This window comes from Lissotriton helveticus, chromosome 2_2, assembly GCF_964261635.1.
Source record: "Lissotriton helveticus chromosome 2_2, aLisHel1.1, whole genome shotgun sequence".
In the NCBI taxonomy this organism is placed as follows: Eukaryota; Metazoa; Chordata; class Amphibia; order Caudata; family Salamandridae; genus Lissotriton; species Lissotriton helveticus.
In genome coordinates, this window is record NC_136060.1 from 25,032,326 (window position 1) to 25,053,976 (window position 21,651).

The window sequence follows — 21,651 nt, forward strand, 5'->3', positions numbered from 1 at the left end:
CTGCGGGCAGGGTGACGAGATGGCCCTGCGGGCAGGGTGACCAGATGGCCCTGTGGGCTGGGTGACCAGATGGCGCTGCGGGCTGGCGGCCGGGCTGACTCCAATTTTTGTCCTTCCCCAGAGTTCTGTAAGCCCCAATAGTCGAGAAAAATGGGCTCCCCGGGCAGGTCATCGGGGAGTGGACGTGGCCTGGGCTTATCCCTCCTTGGGTCTGGGACCGGGCCTGGGGCTTGAGCTCCGTACGGCCGGCCCCGGGGTGCGTGAGTCCCCCGTCCTGCAAGCCATCAGAGGGTCCGGGCGCTGGGGACGGGGCTCCACCGGGGCCCAGGGAAGCTCTCCCCGGCCTGGCTAGGGTTCGGAAGCTGGGACCGGGCCCGGGGCTTGAGCTCCGTCCGGCCGGCCCCGGGTTGCGTGAGCCCCCCGTCCTGCAAGCCATCAGAGGGTCTGGGCACTGAGGACGGGGCTCCACCGGGGCCTGGGGAGGCTCCCCCCGACCTGGCTAGGGTTCAGAAGCTTGGATCGGGCCCGGGGAGCAGGTGTGGCTGGCTTCATCCACTACGCCAGAGTTCTTCAATCTGTGGAGCACGCCCCCCCAGGGGGGCGCGACACCATCTCAGGGGGGGGGCGCACTCCACACTAAGATCTTCCCTGTCAGATTCTTTTATTGTCCTGAGGCGTGCAGGTCTTCATTCCTTTCAAATGAGAATCTGTTTATTGAGCTCCGGTAACTGAGGGCTGGAGGAGGGTGGGGGCAGGAAGGGGGGATAGATAAGGCACCACTTGCGCTTTTGTCTTGCAAAGAGCTAAGTGTTAACCTTCCCAGGAGGGTGTTACTTGGTTGAGCTGAAGCTGCAGCTGCAGTGGGAGGCAGGGTCTCCTCTGCTAAAAAAACGAAAGCAAATGAACAGACAGTCCTGTTCCTTTGTGTTCCATTTCATAGCAGAGAAGAATCCTTGCCTCCCACTGCAGTTGAAATGACGCTCTACCAGTTTAACCCCGTCCTGGGAGGAAGCTCTTAGAAAGGAGCCAAAGTTTTTGTTATATTTACACAGGCAGGCGCCACAACACTTTGAGTTACCAAAAGAAAAATGCCAGCCAGCCATGTGTTTTTTTAAACAGCCTGCAAATTGCTTGTCTTGACACCACATATGCTTAAAAATAAATATAAATACATTTGTAATGTGACTTTTCTGTCTTTGTTCCATTTTATATTTTATTATCAGTCATGGACAATTCAGGCAGCCTTAGAACACAATTAAAAGTGCTACTATTTATATTTGCTATTCAAAGTATGTGCAGACAAGTGCTGACAATACAGCTTTAGGTGACTGTTTATGTTTGTACCAACTGTCCATCAAAATAATGAGCTGGCAACCCTAACCATGAAACTGGAAGTTTGTTGCAAGAGCAGCACATTTATTTCCTCCACCTTGATCTCTCGTGAATGCCATAACAGCAATAGTTTAACATATCTGAAACCCTACGCTGCCGTCAATAACCTGCTGAGTTAGTTCAAGTGTCTGGGAATACACCCTGCATTCAGGCAACTCGCTCTCCATTCTCGCCCTTCACTTTCACGCTCACCCTGCACTCACAGTGATCACAATGCACTCACACTGATCACCATGCACTCACACCATTCACCCTGCACTCACACCATTCACCCTGCACTCACGCTGATTGCCATGCACTCACGCTGCTCGCCATGCACTCACGCTGATAGCCATGCACTCACGCTGATCGCCATGCACTCACGCTGATCGCCATGCACTCACGCTGATCGCCATGCACTCACGCTGATCGCCATGCACTCACGCTGATCGCCATGCACTCACGCTGATCGCCATGCACTCACACTGATCACCATGCACTCACACTGATCACCATGCACTCACACTGATCACCATGCACTCACACTGATCACCCTCTCACCCTGCACTCAAAACGATCACCCTCTCACCTGCACTCAAAGCGATCACAATACACTCACACTGATCACCATGCACTCTCACCATTCACCCGTTCACCCTGCACTCACAGTGATCACCATGCACTCACACCGATCACCCTCTCACCCTGCACTCAAAGGGATCACAATACACTCACAGTGATCACCCTGCGCTGACTCTGATCACCCTGTGCTGACTCTGATCACCCTGCGCTGACTCTGATCACCCTGCGCTGACTCTGATCACCCTACGCTGACTCTGATCACCCTGCGCTGACTCTGATCACCCTGCGCTGACTCTGATCACCCTACGCTGACTCTGATCACCCTGCGCTCACTCTGATCACCCTGCGCTCACTCTGATCACCCTGCACTCACTCTGATCACCCTGCACTCACTCTGATCACCATGCACTCACTCTGATCACCATGCACTCATTCCGATCACTCGCTCACCCTGCACTCACAGTAATCACTCTGCGCTCACAATGCACTTGTGCTGTTCACCCTGTACCTCACCCTGCTGTCACACAAGCATACTACTCACCCTGCATTCATGAAACACTTCACTCACATGTCCCCCTTACTGCTCAATGTGCATACTCAATCAAATAAGACCACCACTAACCATACATTCATTTGTCCCACTCTGCACTTACATCCGCACCCAAATTCATATGGTCACCTCACTCTCCCTGCAGTCACTCCTCTTACCCTACTCACACACTGTCGCATCGCTCAACGTGCACTCACATGGGTACTCCTGACACCCACACAGCGCAGAGGTTTAATGTGCCTGCTACAAAGAACGTGTACCATGCAGATCAGAGTGTGGGTAAACTATGAGTAGCGCTATAAAGAAATGTGCATTGTTGATGAGTGGTAGTGAGGAAATTCATGGAGAAGGAGGAAATGGGGGGGGCAAAACAGACTGTTGCACTATGTGCGACCAGTGCTAGGGCCAGCCCTGGATGGGAGTGTTAGCCCCCACCAAAGTTCGGGTCTAGTTGCGCCCCTGTACACAAGTATGGGCATGTCGTGCCCCATCAAGGTTTTCGTCCTAAATTACAAAAGGACATATTTACATGCACTGCAATCCAGCCTTTCAGGGGTTCCCTTGATAGAGGCAGCTCTGTTTTGCCCTGATGGCCAGGAATAAATCCTAAACAGATTATTGTAAATACTGTTTTGTTTCATTTCTTTTTAATGTGATTGATATGAGAGATTCTATTACTATTTGCAGAGAAATGTTTTTGTTTAATGCAATTTTAGATCAAAACGGGTCCACACATTTATGTTGGTAGTGTTGTTATTAATCTAGGTCGTGTGTTAAACAAAGCATTCTAGTAAAAAGAATTTGCGCACATTTTATCTTGGAAAATTGAGTTTTGAGCTGTGTAATAAGCCTCTGTCATTTCACCACACCCATTCACAAACCTGCAGTTTACTAAACACTCTAATTATGTAAAACATTATTTGCTGAATATGGCCCGTGATATGCACGTGGCAGTCGATTATGTAGTGTACCAGATTCCAGAAATTTCTGTCAGGTGGTGGGATGGGTGCGGGGGGGGGGGGCAACATCTAAAATAAATTCAGCTGGGGGGGCTCAACCTACAAAAGTTTGAAGACCTCTGCACTACGCTGTCAGAGCGGAGTTTTCTGCCCACCCCTAATAAGGACTTTGACCAATCAAGATGTCCTGCAGAAGAACGAAACAGCCTGGAACTAACCGGCACATGTTGCTTAGAGCCATCTCAACACCTCCAACAAAAAACGGACCTACCTAATATCCCAAAACAAAGAACTTGCACATCAGCCCAGGAACACTGGCGGCTTTTAAGTATGGGTTGAATGATGAGAGGTGTAGTGTAGACACACTCACATGCCTCCATGACATGTACACCAGCACTGCTATTGGAAGGGCTGCCATTTGGGCCTCCCTATCTGAACTGCCTGTGCTGCCTTTCTACGCCTTATGTACCCCTGCTCACTACTTAACAGCAGGAGGAACCCGCCGGGATACCTGTATGGAAAAACAATTGTGTTCATTGGAATGTTTACAAAAGTCTCATCCACTTGCAAACACTCGAGTCCATAAATTTTCACCCAGTCGATACAGACCAGACATATGCAGATCAGCCCGAGCACTGCTCCAATGGGAATAATCAAACATAAAGTGCAAACCGAAACCCTCTCTGAAGGGAACACCCTCAACCTCGGACCATTGTCGGCCCACATAAGATAGCAGAAAGAGCTCCATTCTTGCCTGCCACATGACCAGAGACAGTTCAACAAGCTCCTCCTACTGCCTCAGGAAGCAGGCAGCTGGGATGCTTCCTCTGCCTCCAGGGCCGACCAGGATGCATTTTGACAGCAGGCCAAGAAGAGCTGGGCCAGGAGTATGTTTGGCAGGGCAACCAGGAGGTGGGAATGTGCCGCCTTTGCCTGCTGCATGGGAGAACGTAGGTGAACTTGTGAGTTTCTTGGTCCGAGTAGGGCAGGAGGTGGTTGTTGTAGCTTATAATGACGGGGACAAAATTATTTGAGATAACCCTCCCCTTGCATCGCTGCTTCTAGCAAGAGTCCTCTACAGCATGGGTCCATTCAGCTGGCTAGGAAGATACCATTTCCAGAGACAGTGAGTCTGGGGGGTGGGAGTCAGGTAGTCCGCAGCGCTGCCTGTACATTGGCCATTGGTCTATTGTTATTGATCTCAGCTCGAACTGTAAAATCAATCAACCAAGGCAGACAGGAAGAACAGCTGCGGCTCTGAGAGAGGTTTAACCCTCCTACTGGCTGAAGCATCCATGTGCCATCAGTCGCAACTCAAAGTTCTGTACAAACGAGCTCCTGTGAATTTTAAAACCAAGAGTCTGTAAATTAGTTTTTTAAAACTTGCCAAGACAGGCCTGTGGAAATAGAAAGGCTTCTTTGTTTGCTACTGGGTTGATGAGGCACCCAGCCTTATGCACACTGAGGGCCGGAAATCTTTTCCTGTTCCCAGGCAGAAATGTGCTCCTTCGTTTGCCAGGAGGGTAGGCAGCAGCCCAGCCAGTCACAGACGGGAGGAGGCCATGCCTTTCGCTGGAGTGTGGCGCTGTTTACGGAGACAAAAACAAAGGCGAAAGGCACGCTTTTGCTGCCCAACTAAAACAAAGAAAACAAGCAAGGATAGCGGCAACATAGATGGTGGAGGAGGTGGGCTTTATGTCTGGTTGCGGGGGAGAAACATACACGAGAGCGAAAAAGCAATTAAGCTGCGAGGGGTGGATGGGGGATTGGGATAATGCCGGGCGCCCGGGTTTAAGTGAAAGTGGGCGCTCGTGGTGTTATTGAAAGCGGGCGCCCATGTGCTGCCTGCAATAAGAGAAACTCATTAATAAAAGTGCTAACAAGCCTATTAGGAAATCAGAAGCCAGCATTTACGAAGGACAAAAACATGAACCAATGACAAATATGGGCGGAGAATGGGTGGGGCTTCTCTTCCATGCTCCACTACAACAGCTCACCAGAGCAGCACATGTGCGCTGACTCATGCTCGACCTGAAAACGGGCCTAGGTGGAAGGAAAATGTGCTGTTACTGAATTAACACATTCTTTCAGTTTGGCTGGATGTCCTTAGAAATGAGGAGGATATCTGTTCACCAACAGAAGGTCCATAGTTTTAACAGCAATACTCCTATGCAAAATTTTATTACATTCTCAGAATGTAGTTCCTCATTTTACAACCTTTGTTGCCGAACAGTTGCAGCACGATTCTATGGAGGATTCATAGTTTCTATAGTTTGTTGAAACCATTGGTGTCACAAGCTATCAAGCTTTTGATGCAACAATAACTTTGGTTTCCAGTACTTCGGTTTCTCAAGGAAGGAGCAGTGCCCTCCGATAGCTTCTGTGTCTCTATACACAAATAAATAAATGTGGAAGGAACAGTTATATACTAGGTCACTAGGAGTCAAAAGCATTCCCCCAAAATAACCTCCAGAGCCAGTTGGAATGAAGAAGAGTCGCAGCTTCTATGAAGAATTCCAGGTGCTAGACAACCCTGAGCCCAGAGATGACCTGGACCAGGAGTCCACAGAAGATCCTACAAGCAAATACTAAGATAAAAATTCAGAAACAAAAATTAATAATTAAGTGGGCGATGATCAAGCCAAAACGTATTTCGACTGCGTTTCAATACAGGGAAGAAAGAAAATAAGGGCCTTAAGTAGTGATAAACAGGGAATTATAAGGACAGGAACAGGGAAAAGGTCCACAGGAAGTGCTAGCACCATCTTGAATTCAGAGACCTATGCAAGTTCCATAGAAAAATATAGTATAGGCAACCATCTTGGATTGGGCTAAAACGCCCAGCTTCAGCAAGATTTAATATGTTTTACTTTAGCTGCTGGACAGGTTTCCTTTTAACTTTTGGTGGCAAACCCCAATTCACTTGTTTCATGATGCCTGTGAATGCTGGGGCGCTCCATGACCCAAGACCTGCACCAGAACCCACCAACCCAGACACAAATAGCTAATCCCAACACACCAGCACTCAGCAACACACCAGCACTCAGTCGGAGGACTGATCCCACCCAAAACAGCAGTGTGGCCTGTGGTGGGACGCAACAATAGGCAATTAGTGGCAAAGTTTAAGATTTGGTTCTGTGAGAAGAAAAAGTCGTGTGGAAGGCCCACACGTAGACTTTTGCAGTAGTCTAATTTGCTGAGCACCACTAACTTAATCAATGCCGTGACTGAGTGTACAGGGATATAAGTGAATCTTGTGAATGTCAGAACCTGGTACATATCAGGAGTTCCTGTAGATGCAATGAAAGATTCCATTCAGATAGAGGTGCTAATGAAAACACAATTTTTTCTGCCAAAGGATATGATAATCATGGTATCAGTGGGGATTAGATTGAAAAAAGAACAGCAGAGGTAGCAGAAAAAAGGAGAGAAGTATAGGACTTTAGTCTTTGTCGAAGTCAATATGAAAGGACGTATGGTCATCCAGTAATGTATGGCTGTGAGACAGTCAGCTATACTCTTCTGGGGGTGGAATGATAAAGCAGTGAATGAAAAGAGGATTTGGGTGTTGACAGCATGTAAGTGGTATGAAGTGTCAATTGATGAGATGATGTAACAAAGGGAGAATAAGAGAGGACCTGGAACAGAGCCTTGAGAGACTCCAATGGGTCAGGGAGTAGGAGGAGAATAACTAGATTATCAAGTTACAGTAAAGGATGTAGTAGTAAAGCTAACTCAGGCCTGGGTCGGTAATACTAAGGATTGTTAGGATGGATAGTATCAGCAGTATTGAAGGCTTCTGAAAAATCAAGGAGTATAAAAACCGTTGAGAGGTGTTGACTCGTTTTACACAGTCATTACCAGACTTACCTTGAGCAAGAAACCCTCAGTACTTTGCAGTATGTACAGATTTTCACCCCCTACAGATGAGTCCACTTTCCCACACTGGCTCCTTCTTGTAGAATGACGATGGTGCATGCGATTCTAGGAAGGCAAAAAAAGAATATACATTATTGAATTATATTTCTGGGGTGTTAGAAGCAAACTGATAAAGTAACTTTACAGCAAGATACCTTTAAATGGGACTTGATGTACGTGTCTGTTTCCCCGCTTAGTTTTCTGAAAGGTATATTCCAGTGACGATCTTCAACCTGCACAGAAGGGTAACAAGTGACATTTGAAGATAGTTGATAGACAATAGAGTTGACTAAGGAATAATTAGTGTGTTACAGCAATTGCACATAAATATAATTTCTTTAAGGATAGAAACATACAGCATAGTCAGGGCAACACACATTTATATCCATGCACCCTCATTTTGAATTGTGCAGTGCTTGGTGCAGTAATACCACTTAAGAAAATATCAATGCAAGGGGAGTACAGTTTGACCCTGGTGCAATAATTCCTCCTCATTATGGGTTTCACTGGTAATAATGGGGGATAATGGACTAATTCTCTCTCTCTCTGTGTATATATATATATATATATATATATATATATATATATATATATATATATATATATATATATATATCTATGAATGAATGAGACAATGTGATGTAATGAATGGTTGGGGTTTGCCTTATGATGGAAAATGCCATGGTAATGATGAAAATGTGTTGCAAGTGTAGCAGCTGTTGTTTGATAAAGTCATGCATAGTTATTTTGTTATAGTAGCATACATTTTAAATGAAGCACTTTACACAAAGGTGGCTGCAGGCATGTTTATTAAAGACCAGGGTTGGTTTTAGGGCTGTGCAACCAATGCCAATAACACTGGGCGCCGAGCTCAGCATCCATGGACCTGATTTACAAAGGTAAATTTACACTTTTGTATAATGAATAAATACAACTATTTTTGTGTACTATAATATAATAATGTTTTGTAGTAAGGGTTCAAAATGTTGTAATAATTGCATAGGATTTCTATTCATATATGTGATGCTTTTTATGTCAAACAAAGTCCCTGCAGTGGCTTAGGACCTTATTATGAGTTTGGCGGTGCAGGAGGGGGATCGCCACGCTCCCGCACCGCCAAATCCATGTTTGAACCCCCTGTCAGATTAGGAGTTTCCTCCTGGTGGGAGGTTCCTCTGGCGGGAGGTTCTTTGGCGTACCCAGGATGGTGCCTATGAAATAGGAACTGCAATGGAAATGTCAAAGGCATTGCTGCATTCCATGCCGTGCACATGTTGTGCCCTCCAGCGTGCATCCACATGGCGCAAGACAACAGGGGGCACTGCAGGGCCCACTTTGCTTCCTCACCGCCATGAAAAGTGTGGCAGTGATTTTCATGGCGGTCGCTTCACCATGAAAAGTGTGGTGGTAAGGAAACTCATAATATACTTGGCGGGGCCGCAGCAGCCCTGCCAAGCATATTGTGCCTCAAGGCCACCGTGCCATCATCAGGGACCCTGGTGGTTGTGGTGGTTCCAGGGTGGCTGGATTCCCCTAGTCGTAATGAGGTGGTCAGAAGACTGCCACTGCCATGGCCCCGTTAGTCTGGTGGTCTGTGGACCGCCAGACTCAAAATAAAGCCCTTAGACTGGAGTGGGAATAGTCAATCTAAAACCTCCAAAGCCCAACGCATTTCCTACTGTTGCTTAGTCTGGAGTGGGTCCTGTAGCTGGCTGGCGATTCATCACGGTCAGCCCAAACTTTGACTTTGCCACGGTACAGCCCGACCTAAAGTAACCTTTTTAGAGCTACTTGCTTTTGGGCGCTTTATTGCATTTGTTTCTTTAAAATTCAATATCTCAACTTCTATACATTGGATTATTGTTGATTTGGTCTTGTTTTGTTCAGAATATATTAACCTGTTTTTCTAAACCTGTGTGGTATTTTTGTGGTGTATTCATTGAGTCACTAGTAGTGTGTGTTGCACAAATGCTTTACAAATTGCCTGTTTAGATAAGCCGGATTGCTATGTGCCAAGCTACTAGTGGGTGAACACAGGTTATCTGGCTTATCCAAACTAGACTGGTGGTCCTCCTTGGCTTGGGTGCATACCTCAGCCAACCCAGAATCCCATTTCTAACAGTAACCTTCTTTCACTTGACAAGTGGATGTCTGGTTGCAAATGATTTCTGTTCCAATGGTATATATAGTATTCCAACTATAATGGACAGATACATTAAACATGGGTATGCCCACTCATTAAAAGGGGAAATAACCATTAAGTCAAAGATAAGCTCTTGCTTGGAAAGAAGAGTAGCCTGTCTTTTTCAGGCTGGGTCTTAGCTCTATTAAAATGTGCATCCGTTGAATGGCACTGAGGAGGCCGAGAGGGAATGAAGATTCTGAGTTGCAGGCTATGGGAATGGACGCTATGAGCAGTGCTGGTGCCCCAGGACTGAAGACCAGTGTGGACTTCTCAGAATTGCTTACACATAATCCGTTCGATTCGATCAGGGTAAACAGAGGAATAATGGGAATGGGTCATGATGATGTCAAAGATACGTTTAAACAAAAAAAGGATGTCATATGGTTTTTGGAAAAAACACACATGTGGGGAGCACCACATAGGAAACGGCCATATTCAGGACGTTTTTAGGAAAGCCCTCAATCACCACCTGGTGATGACATGCTTCATCATTGGGCTCCACTGAAGAGGCCGAGTTCCTCCTCAGTGTGCTTCGACGCCAGATCTACTGCGGAGCAGGTATTGTGAGTTGTTAGGCGTGCTTGTGAGAAAAGAAACTTAAGTGGTGAGGGGATTAAAAAATGTCTTTGGTGTATCAGAAAATAATTTATTAAGAGATCACTTGGGACATATTATTAAAAATAAGTGTAGGAAAATAGTCCACAGATTAATTGGGTGGTTATTTCCTTAATCAGTCAACATGTTTCTGCCTTCGAAACGGTGTAGATTTACCAGGCTTTCTTCAGGACTGTATATTTAAAATGTACTAAACCCCGGCGGTATGGGCACGCTAAGGCCCACCCTTACCTAAGGACGTGTACTTGTGAAGAATAATAATGGTGAAAAAGTGCGAAAAATAGGAAGAAAAAATAGCTTCCTATTAACTCCTGGTTTAGGAGGCTTCCTTCGTTACGGTTTCTGCACCTTTAAGGAAAGAAAGACACAGACACACATAGAGGACACGACAAACAATTAATGGGTTGTTTATGGTCACAGTGGTGCATCTTACGTGCTCCAAACGGTGTGAAAAAACAGTGAGGGCGCCAATAACAATATGTTAGTCACGGTCTCTGCCCCTGGGTTTCTTTTAGCACTAGTCACTAGCGAAGTGCACAGTGCTATATGTGAGTTAAGTAATGGAGGGGAAAAAAGACAATAAAAAGGAGAAGAAAACTTCCCATAAGCGATCAATATGTCAAAATGACTAACGGATCGCTACACATAAAAATTAAAATTGTCTCACTTAAATGGCGTAACAGCGGTACACCATGGGTCACAGGAGGGGGGTGGTAGCGTATTTGGCACACCCTTGGGAAAGGAAATAACATACAGATCGTCAGAAATTAACAGAGAAAGTACTTATCTCCGTGGTTTAGCTGGAATCCAGGGCGTTGAAGATTGTGGTTATACTTACGCCCTCGACGCTAGGCACCCTCAGTCTACCTGCATCACCCTCAGACTGGACCCCGACGATAGTGTGTCGGTCGCCGTGAGTGATTAAAGTATGTTTGGTAGCGAGCTAGGAGTTCTGGGGGGAAGGACACGCCCGAGTGCGAGGGAGGTGCTTAGTGTCAGAGGGCCAACAGGATCAGAGGCCCGGAAAAAAGGAACCAATTACAAGTTCCCGCGTCGGTGACCGGTGGATAGTCACGTGGACCGGGGAAAATCAGAAAGAGGCTTGGTTGGTTGCTAGGCAGCCAAGAGTTTGGTATAGACATAACGTCAAAGAGGAGGACGTAAGAGAGGCTTGGTCTGTTGTTAGGCAACCGTACGTATCTGATAGAACGGGAAAGTTCGTGAATAAAGCGCTGGGATTCTATTTCAACACTGAATTCCATGGGATATCATCGTTCAAACCCACTAAATGGGTCCCCAGACGATACACCCATCTTTGTTCCTTCTCGAAAAGGCGGTTGCTGATGTTGTTGCCTGCATTCACCTGTTCGATCACAGTCCACTGCATGTCATTTGTGGTGTGATTATGTTCGAGGAAGTGCCTGCTCATTTTAGTTGTTGTTTTCTTGCATCTTATGTTTGACCTATGCTCGCAGATCGTCTGCTTAATCTTTCTGGTTGTCATGCCTATGTAGCGTAGACTGCAAGTACAAGTTATCATATATATCAGGTTTTGAGAGTTACAGTTGGTGTGGCTCCTTTGGGTCCACTGTTTGTTAGGTTCCAATGATAGGGTCTTAGTATGGGTTGTGAGGTGGCAGACGCTGCAGTTTGAGCAGGGGAAGTGACCTGTCACTTTTGGCATTCCCCAGATCTCAGTCACAGATCTGGTGTGTGTTTGGTTTGACTGTGGTCGTGTGTGAACGAGGGCATCTTTCAAACTACGTCCCTTTTTGAAGGAAAACAAGGGCTTTTCCCAGGTTTTTTTTGTACTGGATATGATTTTCCAGTGTTTGTTAATCGATTTCTTTATTTTATTTGATAGAGTACTGTAAGTTGTGACACAGGTGAGTTGAATTGCAGTTGGAGGGTCAGTCTTATCCTCAAGCAGAGCATCCCGTGGTTGATTGCGTGCTCTTTTGTAGCCTTTGTTCAGTATCATTTGGGGGTAGCCTCTTGACTTAAGTTTCTGTGTTAAGTCTTCTGATTGTGACTTAAAATCTTGTAGATTGGTACAGTTCCGTCTGATTCGAAGATACTGACCATACGGGAGATTCTCTTTCAGTGGGCGAGGGTGGAAACTAGTGAATTCCAGTAAGTTATTTTTCGCAGTGGGTTTGTGATAAGTTTTTGTTGATAAACTGGTTCCCGTAACGCTGATGGTCACATCCAGAAAAACAGCCTCGTTTTTGCTGGTTGTGTGAGTAAATCTCAGATTAGGATCCAGAGTATTGATCCATGTGAAGAATGATAGTAATTGTTCATCATTGCCGGTCCAGATCACAAGGACGTCGTCAATATATTGTTTCCAAAGTTGGATGCAGGAGGTGTACGGGCCGTCAGGGCGAAGAATGTTTCTGGCCTCGAAGTCGGCGACATAGAGGCCTGCCACGCTTGGGGCAAATGTACTGCCCATCGACGTGCCCGTACACTGTAGATACAGTTGGCCCTTGTATGCAAATAAATTTTCTTTGAGGGCTAAGGTGGCACAGTCAATGATGAATTCTTTGGGGGTCTGATGATTCCAGGTTATTGTGTCAAGAGCTGCACCCAGGACTCTGATGGTATCGTCCTGGGGAATACTGGTATATAGGCTTTCGATGTCCAGTGTTACAAGAGTTACAGTATTTTCTTCAAAATTATAATCTTTCAAAAGTTGCAAAAGGTCTTTGGTGTCCTTCAGGTATGTAGGGGTGTTCTGAACGATAGGTTTGAGATAGTGATCACAGAAACGGGAGAGTGGTTCCAGAATGGAACCTATGCCCGAAACGATAGGGTGTCCTGGTGGGGGCGACCGGTTCTTGTGTGTCTTCGGATGGGTGTAGAAATAAGGAATTACACCGTCATTGGTACTGAGGAAGTCAGCCTCATTTTTGGAGAGATATCCATCATCCAGCGCACTGCTGACAAGGGTAGCGATCTTAGCTTTGAGTTCTTCAGTGGGGTCTTGTGTGAGAGGAAGGTAGTTCCGCCTATCCTCAAGTAAGGCCCGACATGCTTTGTCATAATCCTCTGTGTTCTGTATTACCAAGCCACCGCCCTTGTCTGCCGGTTTTATGGTTATACTCTGATCTTTTTGTAGATTTTGTAATGCCTGGTACTCCGCAGTGCTAAAGTTGCCAAAGGTGGGAGAGTTAGTGCAGGCAGAAATACAAGAAACTGAATCACAGATCAAGACAACTATCACTGGCTACAAAAAGAAGCTAGATGAAATCAACAAAGAACTAAATGAATACAAGGATAACCTGATGCAGTCAAAACTCACAAAATTCCAAAAAGACTTAAAGAAATTCGAATTTGAGAAAGTCTACCCATATTCGTCAGACACCTTTTCCCCTCCGTCAAGAAATCCTAGCAACACTGACCAATCTGATGATGATTCATCCAATGGCAGTGGGTTGAGTAACGGATCCTTCAAACAAGGAGGGAAAAGGGGAAACAGAGACAACCGCAACAACAGAGGAAGGTTCGGCTACTATAATCCACAACATGGATGGCCTGTACCCCCTCAAATGGGTGGAATGGGAAACCCATTCCCCTTCCAACCCCCATTCCCACTGATGGGCTGGAATCCAGGTTTTGTACCACCACCCAACTTTCCGAACCAATACCAACAGCCTTTTTTAGAGAGGGGCCGGAGGGGACGAGGAAAGCGCAGAGGGTTCAACCAAGTATCGTGGGAAGACAGCGATGCAGTGGGCAACCACACTCGCAGCAAGACCCAACAGCCAGGGACGAGCGGTCTCCAAGCCTGATTACCAATCTTTCAGAGAAAGTATTGTCTATAATTGAAACCAAGGTCCTCGAAAGAGGTCTAGGCTTTGTACCCGCATCCCGTCCTGATAAATTTAAGCTCCATTGCGAACTTGCTGCCTTTTTTAGGAAACTTAAACTAAAGGCTTTCTTTGAAAACAAAGAAGACCCAAATGAGGCTATCCGAAAGGGAGACACTGGACTTAGACTTGACTCTACATTTACTCCCCTTCCTCACACAGTACCGGCAGCTATCACTGCCTTTGAACAAGCCGTATTTCTGGACCTTGAAACCTGCACTAACTCTCCCACCTTTGGCAACTTTAGCACTGCGGAGTACCAGGCATTACAATATCTACAAAAAGATCAGAGTATAACCATAAAACCGGCAGACAAGGGCGGTGGCTTGGTAATACAGAACACAGAGGATTATGACAAAGAATGTCGGGCCTTACTTGAGGATAGGCGGAACTACCTTCCTCTCACACAAGACCCCACTGAAGAACTCAAAGCTAAGATCGCTACCCTTGTCAGCAGTGCGCTGGATGATGGATATCTCTCCAAAAATGAGGCTGACTTCCTCAGTACCAATGACGGTGTAATTCCTTATTTCTACACCCTCCCGAAGACACACAAGAACCGGTCGCCCCCACCAGGACGCCCTATCGTTTCGGGCATAGGTTCCATTCTGGAACCACTCTCCCGTTTCTGTGATCACTATCTCAAACCTATCGTTCAGAACACCCCTACATACCTGAAGGACACCAAAGACCTTTTGCAACTTTTGAAAGATTATAATTTTGAAGAAAATACTGTAACTCTTGTAACACTGGACTTCGAAAGCCTATATACCAGTATTCCCCAGGACGATACCATCAGAGTCCTGGGTGCAGCTCTTGACACAATAACCTGGAATCATCAGACCCCCAAAGAATTCATCATTGACTGTGCCACCTTAGCCCTCAAAGAAAATTTCTTTGCATACATGGGCCAACTGTATCTACAGTGTACGGGCACGTCGATGGGCAGTACATTTGCCCCAAGCTGTGGTTCTGAAAATCTGGATTCATATAATAGTACTGGACTCGAGAATAAAAACTTCGTCGAAATAGGACGAATTTGGTATCAAAAGACCGAGAATGACGAGTACATCATGTACATGTATTTTCGGCGTATTCGAGTGACGATTCCACCTCGAAATCGTCATTTACATTCTGCCCATTTACATGTTGCCCTTTACATAGGCCTTAATCCAGTTGAATTTCATTCCACAAGGACACATACTCCTTAATCGACTTCTCCCTGACCTCAGTACAAGTTAGAACCATTGCCCCAGGCCGAACTCGTTAGGTCAGTTCCCTTCCAGTGGCCGAGCAAGATAGCATCTAGGCTCAACCGGCCATAAAACCATTTGAGCACGCACACCTGCCATATCTCGCTCACATCTTTTTCTCCACTCCTTTTCTTTACTTGCTTTATGATGGGGAGGTGACCGTTTTTATTGGGGGTCCAGCGATATCTGATGAAATGTTGGGCCTTGCCGGATGATTTGTTATGGGCAGCACGACATGAAATATGTACATGTCATCATGACTCTGCTTTTCTTTTGTAACCAGTAACTATAAATGAAATACCACGAATTCAAGGAATGTTTTGCCCAAGGCTGAAAATCATGTATAAAGAGAGAAGCCTGACTTCGTGCAAGTGTGCAGTCTCCTGAGAATATACCCGTATTGTACTTCTAGGACCCTGTTACCTTGGTTGCAGCCAATAAACTAATCTTTGACTTCACCTCGAAGACTCTGAGTTTCTATAGGTCTGACTCAGGAGAACCCGAGGTCTCTGGGTGTTGATTCCCTGACACCGCTGGGTTACCGGTTCTGTGCCGGTTCTTAAAAACCCAGTACCTCAGTTGGCGCCCAACATGGGGCAATTCGCGTGGTACCAGTCAGCCTGAAGATCGTGAGGAGCTTCGTGTGGAAATTCCGGAGGAGGGCCCACCACCTCATCGACCCCTGCATGTCGACGTGGTCCGAAGGTCTTTGCTGCGAGGTTCCCCGCTTCCCGACGGCTACAAGGACTGCTGCCCTGGCTATCGCCCTGATGTTGGACCCTGGAAGTTTTCGGTAGAGCGAAACACTGAGACGAGTCTTCTGGTGACGCCATCGATATTTTCAGTTAAGTATAAGTGGAGCGTCTCCCAGTCCTTAGTTGGACTTACTTTGTGGTATCTTTGGGATACAAAAGGTTTTATATTGGTACTTGCAAGCACCATAACCGAAGGACTCGTGTATTCACGAGAAATATCGTAATCGATAAATCCTTCGAAGTTTTGGAACTAGACTAGAGAGCGAGGATGCCTAGTCTTAGACTTGGGAATTTGTTTTGTCTTGGTAGTAATAATAGGGACTCCCGATTGGAGGACTCATGTCCGGTTCCTCCAGTTGGAACTCCGACTTACGAGCTATATGTTAAACATGGGGTAGGCCCCATTGTTTACAACGAAGTATGGATTAAATACACTAGGAAAGATGGTGTTTTAAAATGGCCCCAATATGGTAGCTTTGATTCTGAAATCTTAGACAACCTTGAAGTTAAACTCTTCAAAAAGAAAGCCCAGCCGGCGATGTTTGACTCTTTCCGCTTATGGCGCAAAGAAGCCAAACAAAAAGAAATTAAATTAGCTAAGAAAAATAAGAGAGAAGGAGGACTTTCGGTAATGCAAGCTGCCGTGCAGTTTAAAGATAATGAAGAAGAGCAGATAAATGAGCAGTTGCACAGGCAACGTAAAATGGCAATAGACAAGTGTTATCCAGTTTTGCCGTCTCTTCAGCAAGAGGCAGCAAAAGAGCGTGAAAAAGACCCATTAATGTCGCAATTATTAACTTCACCACCCCCCTATGCGCAGAATGCCACAGCACCCCCGCAACCTTTAGTTGCACAAGCTGTGCCTCCTGCTCTTCCACAGCACCCACCAGCTGTTCTTCAGCTGGCTCCTACTTCTTCGGTGCAGCCTCCTCCAGGCCCACCGACCACTTCTGTTTCACCTGTGTTTGCTACGATTTTGCCTACTGTACTTTTTACATCTCCTAATGCTCCCTCTACGATTCTGCCTAGTACCACATCTATTTTCCCTGATACCTCTTCTGCCATCTCTACCCCCGCCTTATCTCACCCCGTTTTTCCATCTGTTTTTCCTTCAGTTTCACCTTCCATTCGGCAGAAAATGGCCAGCACTGTTACTAATCTTCTTTTACCTCTTTTCGGGTCGCCTGCTACGACCCCTAACATAGGAAGAAGACAGTTGCGAAGTCAACTGCCTGATTATCAAGAGAGAGATTCCCTGAATAGTTTAGCTCGGAAATGGGTCATGGACACTGCAAAATATGATGTACAGTCTGTCATGGAAGTCTTCCATCAATGGGAAGCAGCGACACAGAGATATGTTTTCGAACAGATGTGTGTCTTTCTTGGCGAGGATTTAGAAGACAATGATCAAGAATGCATCCCACAAGAGATGTGTCGTGTACGATTTAAGTTTGGAGAGGGTATGATTGTAGGTTCCGATGTGGAAAAGGCAGTTGAAATTTTATTATCATATCGAAGTAAGGGAAACAGTTCTGGGTCACCATCGGAATCTAGTGCATCTAGTAGGAAAAAGGCACGACAATACCCTAAGAGAGAAGTTCCCCCACAGTGGAGAGAGGGTGACGCGACCGCTGTCCCACCTGTCCTGCCACACTTTCACCGTGTATGGGTACATGTCCCATGGAAGCGAGCTGAAGTTTTAGCACTCAAACAAACATTACCAGATCCGCGTAAAAATCCTGCAGGGTACTATAAAGAATTGTCGCAAACTGCTGGGTCATGTATAATGAATTTGGCCGATATCGATATGTTATTTGGGAACGTTGTTCCACAGCCTTTATGGGGTAAAATTCGTCATGTAGATCATGACCAGGAATTAGGTGACATGTGGGCTAATATTACTGCTGCAGATGCACGGCAAGTTGGTGGTGCCAAGCCTGAGCCTCTGATAGCAGAACTACCTGGTAGGATAGTAGATTACATGAAAACGATAATGCCTGCAATACGCGTAAATTGGGATAAGTTATCTGCATGCAAGCAAAAGAAAGAAGAAACTGTTGCAGATTTCTTCACCAGATTTGAAGAAACATTCATTGACCACAGCGGTCAAGATATGACCACAGAAGGTGGTCAGAGATTGTTTGTCGATAAATTTGTGCACAATCTGCTTCCAGAATTGTGTAGGAAATTAAAAGATTCAGAAAGTTCTTGGGCAGTCTCATCTTCAGCCCAGATATTAGCTACCGCACAGTACTACGAGAATAGAGACAAAGATGAGAAAGATAAAGTAGAAAAGAAAACTAGAGAACTCAAAACAAAGGTTTTGCTACAGCAAGCCTATCCGCCACGTGGTGGTGGTAATCAAAATAATAATGGTCAGAATCACTACCAGAATACTTTTCAGCAGCCTCAACAATATCAGAGAAACTTGCAAAGATTCGATTACACTCAACCCCGCGTAGGTCCTAACCAGTGTTTATATTGCAAACAGGAGGGTCATTACAAGTATAACTGTCCTGCCCTACCACAACGTGCAAATGGAATTTCTGGTGTAAGAGGTCGTGGCAGTCAGCAAACGCCTAGAGGTAGAGGGCGTGGAAACGCCCCTCAGGACGCGCGTCCCCTTCCACCACAAAACTCTATGAACAGGTTTGATCAGCAAAATAGCGTATCTGACAGGACAGCTCAATACTACGTTGATGAGTATTACACAGAAAATGAGCAGTGGGAAAATGAGGATTGCTAGGACAGCCATAGACGAAGAGAGGGAGTCGTTTCAGTTCCAGTAGATCAGAGTGGACCTTACGTTGAGGTGATTACATCAGGTGTGTCAGAACCTTTTCTGTTGGATACTGGTGCTACAAAGAGTTCTATTATGCACTCCAAACTCCCTGGCGCACCTTTGTCTGGCGAAATGAACGTTTCTGTAGGTTTTTCTGGCGCCCCAGTTAGAAATCCGATTTCTGACCCTTTATCTCTTTCTGTTGGTCCTTGTGAATTCGAAGCACCCCTTATTTTGACAACAGGTTGTGGTGAAAATTTGCTAGGATTAGATTTGCTAAAAAGATTGTATGCGACTTTGTACTGTTCTCCTTCAGGAGTACAACTTACTTTAGGTACGAAAGTGGTTTCTCCCATGTATTTGTCGAGAAATGCACTTCCAGCAGAATTGTCGATTCTCCCAGATATTCTTTGGGCTACTGGTCCAAATGATGTAGGTCTTTTAGAAATTCCACCATATGTTGTAACATTGAAGTCGAATGTCAGAATGCCACGAATTCCCCAATACAGAATATCTAATGAGGGTGAAAGAGCTTTGCTAGCGATCGTTTACGAATTAATTGAAAAGGATGTGATTGAAGAAACACGAGGCAATGTTTGCAATAGTCCTGTTCTGCCTGTTTTAAAACGAACTGACCCTTCTCAGCCACCTGTGTACAGATTCATGATTAACCATAGAGAGGTGAATAAAATTGTTGTGCCACAATTCCTAGTCGTCCCCGACATTACCACATTATTGACTATGATTCCAGCCTCTGCCTCCTGGTTTTCGGTGATTGACCTGAAGAATGCTTTCTTCAGTATCCCGATTGCTGAGGAAAGCAGGGATATTTTTTCCTTTAGTTTAGGAGGTCGAAGCTTCCGCTTTAAACGCGCTCCTCAAGGCTACTGTGAAAGCCCCTCAATATACAGTCAAGCTCTGAAAAGTCAGCTTGACACAATGGTTTTGCCCAAAGGTGCCACTCTCGTACAGTACGTGGACGATTTGCTCATCGCTGCGGATACTGTGAAAATTTGTAAAATGGCCACGTTGTCATTATTGCGTCATCTATGTGATTTGCATCACAAGGTGTCACTTTCCAAGCTTCAATATTGCCGACAAGAAGTGACCTACTTAGGTCATCTCTTATCGAAGGGGGGAAGGAAACTGACCCCAGAAAGAATTCAGGCAATAGCAAAATTGAGTGTGCCAAGAACACAGAGAGAAGTACGTGCTTTCTTGGGCATTACATCGTACTGTAGACAGTGGATTCCAAATTTTTCGTTATTAGCCAAACCCTTGGTGGCATTAACGTGTAAGAATACACCCAATCCCATTCCTTGGTCGGAAGAATGTCAGAACAGTTTTCTCGAATTACGCACATCATTATGTTCGGCCCCTGTGTTAGGTAACCCCAACTACAGTAAGCCTTTCACATTATATGTCCACGAGAAGGAGGGCTGTGCATTGTCTGTGCTGACTCAGTTATTCGGAGATAGACAGCGGCCATGCGCCTATTTTTCGTCAACTCTGGATCCGGTAGCACGAGCATTGCCAAGTTGTTTAAGGGCCACAGCAGCAGCAGCTGTTTCCATTCGACAGTCTGCTGGTCTAGTAATGAATAATACACTAATCGTGATGGTCCCGCATGCAGTAGACACATTGCTAAATAGGACCAAGACACAGCACTTAACGAGTGCTCGACTGTCCAGTTACGAATTGACGCTACTAGCGAGCCATGTGCACATAAAAAGGTGTAGTACCTTGAACCTAGCCACATTGTTACCAATTGCAGAAGAATCAGATGCTTCAGAACAGCACGATTGTTTTCTTAGAACAGAGGAAGAGACGAAAGGGAGAGTTGATTTGTTCGACACTCCTCTTGCTGAATGTGATGGTACATTGTGGGTAGATGGTTCATGCTTTAAGCTCCCAAATGGGAACGTGACTACAGCATATGCTGTCACAACGGTGCACACAGTCGTTGAAACTGCGCGAATACCACATGGTTCAGCTCAAGCCGCAGAACTCGTAGCACTTACGAGAGCATGTGTGTTGTCTAGAGGAATGAGAGTGACTGTCTACACTGACAGTCAGTATGCTTTTGGTGTGGCTCACAGTTTTGGACGATTGTGGAGAGAACGTGGGTTCCTGACTTCGCATGGAGCTAAGATTCGGCATGGTCAGTTGGTGAATGAGCTTCTTGAATCACTGACGTTGCCCCTGCAAATAGCAATCGTGAAATGTAGTGCTCACAAGAAAGTGACTGATGATGTTGGTCGTGGAAATGCATTTGCTGATGAAACCGCTAAGGAAACTGCAAAGAATGTGATGAGCCGAATGTATGTTGCGAGCCCAGAAAGATGGACTGGTGATGTTGGAATATGTGAAGACACGATAGAAAGTGTGAAGTCCATCCAAGCTGAGGCCACGGAGAAAGAGTTAAGCATGTGGAGAGAAAGTACAGGGAGAATGGATGCAAATGGTTGTTGGATTGAATTGACAGAGCAACAGAGATGGTTGTTACCCGATGCATATGTGCCTGCAGTGGTTACAATGGCTCATGGAATGGCCCATATCAGCGCAAAAGGGATTTGCGAGTTGTTGGCCCCAGTATGGAAGAATTCAGGGATTCCCAAGTGTGCAGAGAACGTTGTCAAGAATTGCATGGTATGTCTGAAACACAATCCTGGTAGGGGAACCCCAACTCCAGCTGGTCATTTTGCACCTCCTACGTATCCGTTCGAGGTTTTGCAGCTAGATTTCATACACATGGAGAGGTGCAACAACTTAAAATACGTGCTCGTGGTTGTTTGTGCCTTCTCAAAAT

At 45.7% G+C, this 21,651-nt stretch overlaps 1 protein-coding gene across 1 annotated transcript in view; it reads right to left on the reverse strand.

The window, feature by feature from the left end:
- The window catches only part of LOC144821717 (uncharacterized), a 714,421-nt gene that overhangs the window by 645,349 nt on the left and 47,421 nt on the right, over nt 1-21,651 (reverse strand). Inside the window, exons 4-5 of the mRNA XM_078678931.1 lie at nt 7,536-7,613; nt 7,333-7,446 (exon numbers count right to left, since the gene is read on the reverse strand). Of these exons, the coding sequence (XP_078535057.1) occupies nt 7,333-7,446; nt 7,536-7,613 (192 nt within the window). The remainder of the gene's footprint in view (nt 1-7,332; nt 7,447-7,535; nt 7,614-21,651) is intronic.